This window comes from Lolium rigidum, chromosome 4 (assembly GCF_022539505.1).
Source record: "Lolium rigidum isolate FL_2022 chromosome 4, APGP_CSIRO_Lrig_0.1, whole genome shotgun sequence".
In the NCBI taxonomy this organism is placed as follows: Eukaryota; Viridiplantae; Streptophyta; class Magnoliopsida; order Poales; family Poaceae; genus Lolium; species Lolium rigidum.
In genome coordinates, this window is record NC_061511.1 from 58,154,384 (window position 1) to 58,165,147 (window position 10,764).

The 10,764-nt window shown below is 46.9% G+C and overlaps 1 protein-coding gene across 1 annotated transcript; it reads right to left on the reverse strand.

Moving 5' to 3' along the window:
• Positions 1-8,031: 8,031 nt before the first annotated feature.
• On the reverse strand, positions 8,032-10,764 carry LOC124647121. Its single transcript, XM_047187104.1, has 6 exons — positions 10,758-10,764; positions 10,254-10,380; positions 9,901-10,070; positions 9,193-9,511; positions 8,288-8,454; positions 8,032-8,189 (listed from the first exon to the last, which is right to left on the reverse strand). Exons 1-6 carry the CDS (start codon positions 10,762-10,764, stop codon positions 8,032-8,034), a joined length of 948 nt encoding a protein of 315 aa, XP_047043060.1.

Genomic DNA, 10,764 nt, shown 5'->3' on the forward strand with positions numbered 1-10,764 from the left:
GCAAGTGCGCCTACATTAAATTTAGGTGCAACCACGCTACGCCCAGTGTCTGCAGCTGTTTGGTTGTCGATAACATCGATAAATGAATGCATCATCGTGGAGGTAAAACATCTCATTTACTCCAAAAGAAAAATATTGTGTCCTCCCCTGCTGACCCACTTGTATTTGGGGTGCAGGGAGGCTCCCTCCACCTTCAGGCTCTGGTAAATGTAGGTTGCGCTTGCCGATATCGACTGCAAGTAGATGTTTGAGTGCAAAACCTAAAAATAGGTAACAATAAAATATAAATTTAGAGTTCAACATGTAAACATTTGATCATAAGTAAACTTTGAGTATGAATTGAATCCCAACTTAGTTTAGAAATAAAGAAGACAGTGAAGCAGAACAAACCGTCATACAACTCTACATGATCTCTGGTACAACTTAGACTAGAATGGGAAAACAACTTAGGCTAGAGTGAAAACAACTGGATCAAAAAAAAATGGTGAATAAGCTTATACATCAAATCTCCGCCTGCATAACAAATGCATGATTTCCCTACTACATCTTAGGCTAAATAACAAATGCAACTTAGGATCTCCGCGATGTCGTCACTTGAGATCTCCTCGCTAGCGAACATGGACAAGGCCATACCCGGCTTCCTGGGCAAACACACAAAGCACACTAGCTAGTCAAGAGCAACACAGCTAGGAACACAGCTAGAGATGTCCCTCTTAACCACCACAGCAAGGAACATGGCACCATCAGAATTTGGAAGAGAAAGCAAAGCGAAGATATGTGGTAGTAAAATCCTTGGCGAGCTCATCTCGAGTGTGCCAACGGGACACGTCATTGCGGGCCACCTCTGTACTAAGGGCACATGAGACAAGCAACAGAGGCCACCTGTTCCAAGCAACGACTTTGAGGCAGTGTTCTGAGACTTTGACAACAACTCCAGGGATCACTTACTTGAAAAAATCAGCATGCAACTTATTTACTTCCAGTAGACAACTTACTCACAATATTGAACCAACTTTTATAGAACTGAAAAATAATGGAAAACTTCTGCATAATACATGGCATAAAAATCTCAAAAAAGGCTTAGTGGAAAAAAATCGGTATGCAAATTAATTCTGTTAGTAGACACATTTGGCTTCTAGTAGACAACTTAATCACAGTGATGAACCCAACTTATTTTTAATAGTAAACATAATGGCCAACTTATGCATAATTTGTGGTATAAAAATCTAAGAAAGGGCAAACTTACTGTACACAATTTAATGACAATGATAAACCAACTTATTTTAAAATGAAAACATGGACAACTTATGCATAATACGTGGCATACAAATCTTAAAAAGGGAAAAAATAGTATGCAACTTAATTAATCCTAGCAGACAGCTTAGGTACTTCTAGTAGATAACTTAATCATAATGACGAACCAACTTATTTTAAACTAAAAAGTAATGGATAACTTATAAATAACAAATGTCATAAAAATCTCAAAAAGAGCAAACTTACTTGAAAAAATCAGTATGCAACTTAATTACTTCTCGCATACACCTTAGGTACTTCTAGTAGACAACTTAATCACAATGATGAACCAACTTAGGCCAACTTATGCAGGTGCTACGGTAGGGAGAGAGAGAGAGGGGCTGATGAGCTAAGAACATGTGGGTTACCACGTGCTTGGATTTAACAGCGAAGGTGCGCGGAGATGAGCCGGTCGAGCTTGTTCAGCCCCATGGTCGATGGGAGCAACGATGCCCTGCCGTCGGGACACACAAAATATGATTCCGCCTCTCCCCTGTGCATGTCTGTTACATTCTACTGCACGGAGCGCTCAACAGTGCAAACTAGTTGGTACAAGCACTCTACTTGTTTTTATGCCTATTCCTATGTGAATTGCAAATGTAAGGAGCACTACTTAGATAACAATATTCATACTCTCAAGGAAGAAAAATGAGGAATACAATTTATTCAGTCTGTGTTTGGCATTACGGTGGAAAATGAATAATCGTGTTTGCCTACCCAGCATTTTTTTACATTGCTATTGAAAAAGTTGTTTTGCACATTTCAGTGTTTGGCTAGCCAAATTTATTTATGCATGTGTGGCTACCTTTTTTTTGCAGTGGATCGGTTAAGTAACCACAAACCAACCGTGAAGCTATTATACATCACACTATGTCAGCAAGGAAGCAAAAAGGACGTGAAGCCTGCACTGCCTCCATTCTACGGGTCAGAACAACTCTTAATATAGTGATATTGCCATGACAAGCATCATCCTTCAGTGTCTTTGCAGTAAGCCAAACTGAACAACTCTAAAAGTGCCCACAGGCCCTTGTGGCCTTGTCAACCATCCCGCAATCACGATGTGTATTAGCCCGGAAGTGGGAAGCAATTGGCTGCGATTTCTGATGAGGCCGAATTAATTTGAGCAGAATAGAGATTACGCTCGATTCATGAACTGACTACGACACGGATCTACGTGCGGTAGCCTCTGAATTGAGACCGGGAAGGAGAAAGGGAGGCACGCACCGGAGCTCTTCGATAGAGAAGCGGTTTCTGGTGTGCCAGAACACCACACAGCTGCGAACCCGCGGCGCCCGGCAGCGTCGTCGGCATGGGCAGCGAACTCGGAGGCGCACGAGGCAACGCCGATGCGCGTGGACCCCTCACCCCGCGCAGCAGCGTTGAAACCCCGGCCGCATAAGGGGAGCACATCGCATCCTCGACGGCGGCGATCGCCGGCAGTTGTCCGGCTGCATAAGGGGAGCACATCGCGTCCGCGGCGGCGGCGATCGCCGGCGGTAGTCAGGGGATCGGGGGCTTCTTTAGTTGCTCGTCACAAAGGGAAGGGGAATAGAGAAAGTGGCTGTTGACCAGTTCCTGTCGGAACGACGCTACCTTGATAGCCTTGATGGTACGCATCGGACGGTCAGAAACCGGAGGCTCAAACGTGTCTCGTGGCCTCCGAGTACTTTTTAGCGTTTGGGTTCATTAATATGCATAGCTTGGACAGAGAGTGGGCAGTGGGCACTACCCAGCCTGAACAAGGGACATGCCCGTCAATGGCCGATCGCACAGCCCAAGCCTGCAGCAATGCATCTCCCAAATCCCCAGCAACTTCATGTGGGCCTAGTCCCGAGTTTGTAAGTCCCGTGGCCCAACAAGCATCCAGATTTTCTGCCCGATTTTCTAACTCCCTTGGCCCAACAGAAGAGTTAGGCATCTTTCTTAACTATCCCGATCCAGAAATCTAATATTCTACTCTACCAAAGCCCCGAGTGTCGACAAAAGGGGGCTATCGCTAAAAAAAGGGAAACCTCTGGGAAGGCCCGTTCGGAACGCGGGTTGCGCTGACCGCTCGACGCGTGGCAGCACGTCGATGCTTCCGCGAGAGCAGGTTCCGTGCAATCCTCCCGACGTAAGGGCATCTCCAACCGGGCGACCCATCCCGCGCCCGCGCGTCCGGATGGGTCCAGCCGGACAAAAACCCGGCCCAGCGCGCGGACCCATCCCTAAAACGGATGCCCGCGGCGTCCGGAACGACGCAAACCCGGCCCAAATCTTGGCCGGGCTTGCGTGGCCGCGACGCGAAAGGCCGGTCGCTCGCGTCCGCCCGCCGTCCGCCCCCGGCCCGCGTGTCATAGGCATAAGTAATATATTTCATTAAATAGAGAACTCATTACATTTTTTTTTAGCTACTACTTCTATCCTATACGTACGGGCCGGCGGCCTCGCCGGCGACTCTCGCCGGCTCGCCGTCGGGGCCGTGGATTTCACTCGACGCGGGCGGCCGAGACGCGTGAGGATTCCACTCCGGCCTTTCTACGGCCGGGTGGCGCGTCGGCGGCGGCGCGGGCGTCGGCGGCGGCGCGGGCGGCTTCGCGGGCCTCGGCAGCTTGGACGGAGGGCATCATCCTCCTCCTTTCCGCCGGCGCAGCTCGGGCGCGCTCGCGCTCCGCCTCCCGAGGCGGAACCATCCGCTTCCCGCATAGCTCGAGCTCCCGCAGGCGGCGCGTTCCACGGCGGTGCGCGCCTCCGGGCGGACGCGGCCGGCTTTCGGGCCTCGTGGTTGCCCTGCCGCCGGCGCATGCGCTCTTGCCGGCCGGGCTCCGCCGACGCAGAGCATCCTCCCGGGCGCGCCGCTCGGGCGACGGCATCCGGATGAGGTCACGGGCTGCTCGCATAGCGAGCAGCTCGTTCTTCTTGCCGAGGAGGTCGCCTAGCGGCGGCGGCCGGCCCGCCGGATGCCCTCGTGCTCCTTCGTCACGCGCGTGAGGTCGGCGAGACGCTCCTCGATGGCGGCGTTGATGTTCGCCGCCGCGAGGTCCTCCGCGGCGACGGGCTCCTCCGCGGCGTCCGCCCTCTCCTCCACGGCCGCGTACCGGCCCGTCCGGGGTCTCGTGCCAGCCCTCCGCGGCCGCCGCTTCCCCCATCTCGCGTCACCGGCCTTCTTTGCCGCCGCCTCGGCAGCCGACACGGAGCGCCTCGTCGTCGGCGACCCACCGCGAGTCCGCGCGCTCCTCCTCGTCCGTCCGCGGGAACCCGGCCCGGCGGCGAGGGAGAGCTTGGCCCATGTGGACCGAAGGGTGCGCGGCATGGCGCCGGAGAAGGTGGAGGGGAAGAGAACGGTGATGCGGTCCGGGTGAGACCGCCGCCGTCTTTATAGCCGGCGGCTCGGCGGGAAACTTGGGCGCGAGCGCGCGCCAATGGCGCGCGCGCGGGAACCTTGGTGCGCGCGGGATCTTTCCCGCGCGTTCCACCTCCCGCCATGGTTGTCCCGTCGAGGCTCGCCATGGCGCAGCGCCGCGCAGCGAAGACGAACCACGTGGCGTCTCTTTGGGTCGCCGCGTTGGGCGCCGCGTGCGACCAAAACGGACACGCGGACGCGGGGCGCTGTCCGCGTGTCCGGGCGGGCACGCAAACGGCCCAAAACGGACGGCCCAGCGCGTCCGTTTGGGTCGCCCGGTTGGAGATGCCCTAAGTACAGCTGCGCGTACGTGCGCCTCCGCGTCCGCTCGCATACGGCGCCTCCGGCCGAGCAACGTCAATGAATCTAGGGTGAAAAAGGATAGCACCTACCTCGCGAGTATGTAGCTAGCTAATCTGTAGTTTTTTTTTTAATAACGTGTATAACATATGAGTATAGTTTTATACAAAATCCAACTACATCAAAGTACGAGTACAAAACACACGAGTACTGATTCATACAAAACACGAGTACAATCGTGCAGACGAGCGAGTATATTGGCACACACGAGCGAGTACATATACAGAAGTACAGTGACGCACACGAGCAACTACAGGTACAGTCACGCACAACACACGGGTACAGTTGAACACCCAGGCGAGTACAAGTACAGTCACGCACACGAGCAGGTACAATCGTGCACTTGAGCAGGTACAAACGCGCATACGAGCAGGTACAGTCGTGAACACAAGCAAGTACATATACGAAGTACGATGGCACACGACGAGTGCGAGTACGCGGCGTAAGTACAGGTACAGTCCCGCACACGGACGAGTACAGCTACCGAGTAAAGGGAAAAACTGCACCAAACACACTAAAAACAGAAGTACTTATCAGTTGAAACACGAGTACAGTTAGGTACACACCACAGGTACAATCATACTACTATTGGAAGTACGAAAAAAAGTATCTCCAAACCTATCAACATGGGATCTAGTTTCGAAGATCTCGACGCGAGGATCTCAAAAGTGAAAACGGTTCGCAATTTGGACTTACGGTTCTCAAGATATTTTATTTTAAAAAAACGAATCTAGAAGAAAAAGGGAAAAAGTGACACAACCCAGTCTTCTCTCTCCTCTCCCATCCCCACCTTGCTTCCCCTTGCGACACGTGGCGAGCAGGGAGACCACTTCCCATGGATTTTCTGGCACCACAACGCGCCACTTATCGCGTGCGGAGCGAGTTGTCTTCCCTTCACGAAGGTCGGCCTTTTTCTAGAGTTTTCGACAAAAGGGTGATGTAACCTTCGTTCACCAACGGAGGGAAACGAATGAACAAGCCCATAGGCTGGCAAAATTTGGTTCATCGCTGCCATTAGGTAGACATGTGTGGCTCTTAGAACCTCCCCCTTGTTTGAACATGCCTCTAAGCTATAACTCTAGTTGATTGAAGGCATGTGAGTTGTCAAAAAAAAAAAACTATCCCAATCGAGCGATCTAATATTCTACTCCACCAAAGCCGTGACCCGCGAGTGTCCATAAGCCGATCTACTTCACCGTGCTCATATTCTGCTCTAAAATACATCTCGCGTGTCCGATCAAAATTGTTAGATTCACGGATGATCGATATCTAGTGGCGGAATGTTGTGGGAGCGTCAAATCAAACAAGGTATGTACTTACATAGGAAACGTTGATTTGAGTTCTTCAATCGTATTTACTACTATGTTTCCATGTGTTGATGTAAACCCCAAAAAGAGCACCTTAGTTTTTTTTTTTTTTGAGAAACACAGTACAAACGCAGGCGCTCACATACACGCGCATACACTCACCCCTATGAAGGCACACACGCACACCCTACCCCTATGAGCACCTCCGGAAGACCGAGCCGGCGGATTGGATCTTGAAATTGACGAAGTCACCACAGGCGCCTCGCTGTCGACGGGAACGTCGCCTCCCACCGAAAGAATATTCCGCCTTTATGAGACACACGGATGTCAAACTCGGGGTTTGAACTCACGTGGTCGTGGAATCAACCACGCCTCCTAACCATCCAACCTGAGGTTGGTTCTCAAAGAGCACCTTAGTTTAATAGACTGATTCCAATGATGAATTGAATGAACATAAGACAGTGACAGAGTACCGCACCATGTTGTAAGCCGATTTTTTTCGATAAAGGAGCAGCAGCCCCAGCCTCTGCATCAATCGATGCACACGACCTTTTATTAAACATATAAAGTATCAAGTATCAAGTAACAAGTACGAAAGTCATAGGGAAAATACAATCATGGGTCCGACTTGGTTGCCACATAAATCAACCAACGGAACAACAAACATCTAAATAGGCTAGCCATACTCTATCCTATTATTGTGTCGCCACCCAGTAGCCCGGTAGTAGAAATTTGAGTAAGCACCAGCAGTCTGTTGTAAGCCGATTGCAGATTTCGATTTTATTTTTGGCTAATTGAGTTGCTTATTTAACAGAAAACAGACCAACTATTGTCTGTAAATTTCATTTTAGGTGACAATGGTTGGATTTATTAATTTAAAGCCGGACACTAGATACCTGTTATAAGAATCAAGAAATTTTAGGTGGCAATGGTTCAAGATAAAACCATCGAGTCATTCTACAAAACAAAAAGAGATGCTGCAGTGGGTGAGGTCTCTGAACCTGATCCATTGGCCTTTGCGTTCAACTGATTTGCCTGAGCAAGATCAACCTAGTTCCATTTTAGGTGACAGTTTGTTCAAGATGAACCATTTCACAAGGAAGCTAAGCCATTGCGGCAAAAGAGAAAACACCTAATGGTCAGAATTCGTGATACACGTTCCTTATGTCAATGATACAATGCAACAATGAACGCAAAAATACTTAAGGCTTCAGAGTTCAGTTGTACATGCAGCACTTGCCAAGGCACTGACGGGCAAACGGCGGAAGTACTTCAGAAATATTACCTTTGTTCTTTAAGGTAAGATGTTTTGGCAAACTAAATTATTATGGAATGGAGGTAGTAGATCAGAAGTGATTTACATCAACTTCTTGATACATTAACTTAGAGCATGGTCGACTGAACCAAGTGAGAGATAACACGATTCAGCTGAAGCCAACATGCATGTAGGTAGCGAGACATGCTAACTGGCACAGTTTGCATCCTCAATACATATGGAAGCACTTCCCAAATCATACTTCTGTCAATATATATACCTAAAAGGCTAGAAATAAAGTCTCACGTCTCAAATCCAGGTCAATACTAGTCATCCCACAAGTTCTTCGTACCGCTACCACAACATTATCTCATATAGTATAATATAGTGTAGCTGGTTGGATGAAAGGGCTTATGTCTTCACCAGGCCATGACCTAGATCTTTCCATCAGTAGATGACCCAACGATAAAGAGATCTGCCTTGATAACGCATTTTGATCCCACAAGATATCCTCGAGACGGGTCCTTGAGTTCCTTGAGTGCAACGAAGCAAGGCCATCCCCAGCCGTATGGACCACTAAAGACCCTGAGACCTGCGATCGCCATAAAAGTAAGATCAACTGCAGTCAGGAGGTTACAAACACAAGCTGGTTGATTCACAACATAGGACTGATAGTAGCAAGAGCTGAACCTGTAGTTGCAGTGAAGTATTTCCCATTATTTTGGTCCAGGATGGAAAGAGTCCCTTGAACCACCATTCCGGACTCTAAAGGGAGCTCTTTGGAAGCATCCATGTATAAGTACAAGGAAACACAATCAGTGTTGTACTTGCCACCAGACGGATACATACCGACGTACCTGTTGACAAAAATGGGAAGTGGCACTTCAATTATATATGGGTATCCGGGAAATATGTATTGCAAATATGCAATAAAAGCCGTATGCATCGATTGATGCAGAGGCTGAGGCTGCCCCATTTCGAAAAAAAGAATGTGTTTAGTTATGGAAATCAGAAAATCGATTGAGCTTAGTTGGGTGTAGCCAGGTACACCCATTAACTTTGGGCACAATACTGTCAGTTTACAATGGTAACAAAAACTATAAGAAAACAAATCAGCAGTGACTATGCTGCACATACAAGAAGAATGAGTTGGTACCAAATATAAATGAAAAATTTCTGGAACTTCCTCTGTTTTTAATCCTAAACAGTAATATATGACCATCAAATTTATAGTTAACATAGATTTAGTACTACAGTGTTACAATATCTTATCATAATTTTTGGTAAACAGATGCTTAGAAAATCTTTTTCCATTGAGATTGGAATGTGAAATATACTAGAAGCAGGGTTCTTCGGTTCCATGCTTAAAGCCTTAGACATCTTGCTTAATTTCCTGTTGGAATATCTGTAGTGACCATGGAATGTTGGAATATTTGTAGTGACCCTGAACTGTTGGGATGACCATTGGCAGAAAGCATTAAAAAAAACTTCTGGCCACTATGAAGCTAGTGAAGTAATTTGGTATGGTAAGCTAACGGATAACGCATGCATATTATTTATATAGATCATTTGTTACGTAGGTAACAGGTGAATACCATTTATGGCCGCCAACTTCAAATGTAGGAGAACGGGCAAATGATTGCTCATGGTCCAGTTCAAGGAAATTGTTCATGGTCCAAGTGTATGTTCCTTCCAGGTATCCCTTCTTCTGGACAAAGAGATTCTCAACTGTGGTAGCCTTCTTCTGAACCACAACAGCCCTCTTTTCAGGAGAAAACGCGTCAATTTTTAATATCTCTAAACCAAAGACACAGCTACCATCAACTAGAAAAGCAGATGATTTCAGTAGCTGCTGAAGAGGAATCAAGCAGTGCTTGTTCGAGGTGAAATTCTTGAACTCAAAGGTGTGGCTAGCTGCATTTACGCAAAGGTTAAAATATTAGAGAAAGCAGAGGAACTTGTAAGATGCAAATGTCCAAATAATATATAAGAACCTTTCAGCCCAGTTAAACATGAAAGTAGAGATAAAAGTAGTGAATTCCACCTGAATAATGATTATCAAATTAAAAGAGAACATGTATATGGACTCCAGAATGTTGTTAGAATGTAGAGTCTTTAATTTGACAGACACAAGACTAACTTGATTTGGTAATGGGAAAACATTTGATCGTATTAAATTTTCTATTATAGATGTTGACTTGTAATGATGGAGCTTCTAGCTCAAACTTATAGCACACGAGGAACTATCGACTCCAAGCTGTAATAGGATGGATGTGCGTGAAATGCAATATTCATGAGACTACCTTTGCATCCACAATACATTCCATTAGAATGGTTGTATATTGACAACTCAAACACTGCATGCACCGAGTGCCCTTGCTCCAAACTTGTTGGTCGTTGCATATAAACACAAAGAGCAACATATGCAGTTTTAGCACCAGGTTTTGTATGCATTGGACTCACTTGGAGGTGCCTGGTAAATAAGCAGAAAATGAAGTCAGTCTAGAATTCACAACTGAAGTTAGAATGAAGCCTAATTTCATCACTACATGCATCCTATTTAGATTCAGCATATACATGTTTGTTTATGAGATTTTCATTGCTAATTTGACTTCACTGAAACATGTTTGTCAGATGTTGCTGACTCAGCGCATACCAGTTATACCCAGAACAGTGAAAAGGACCAGATGTTGCTGACTTTGCCGCCGTCTCAAGTAGCGATGAGAAGTCCTCAATCTTCCATTCAAAGTCAGGAACATGTGTCTTCACTGGAAGCACACGAGCTGAAATTTGTACAAGTGCAATAATTCAAAAATTACAAAACAAAAAAGAGAGAATGTGCAATGAGCAAATTTCATGTGCATGTTGTAGTTGCAAATAAAAAGGAAAATATATTGACTATTGGACACCCGAAAAAGAGACAATAACACAGATGTTTTCTATGCTCTGACTATATGAATCAAAATCTTGAGTAACATTATTTGTGATAAGTGGCCCCTGATTTGTTAGGATAGTTAGTCATGTCATCAATCAGGGGTAGAACAAGGCACAAGAGCCTTATGTATCAATATCTTGTACTATTGCTTATCATCAATCAGACATCGAGACCAACAGCTTTCAGTTTCTACAGAAGGAATGTTATATTCAACACATAACTAACTGGACAT

Bases quoted from the DNA above. Each gene is read 5' to 3' on its own strand.
- LOC124647121 (XM_047187104.1), bottom strand. The intron at 9,512-9,900 runs GTAGTCTCATGA...GCGTAAATGCAG, and splicing joins AATGTATTGTGGATGCAAAG to CTAGCCACACCTTTGAGTTC. The intron at 8,455-9,192 runs GTATTCACCTGT...TTTTGTCAACAG, and splicing joins GAAGTTGGCGGCCATAAATG to GTACGTCGGTATGTATCCGT.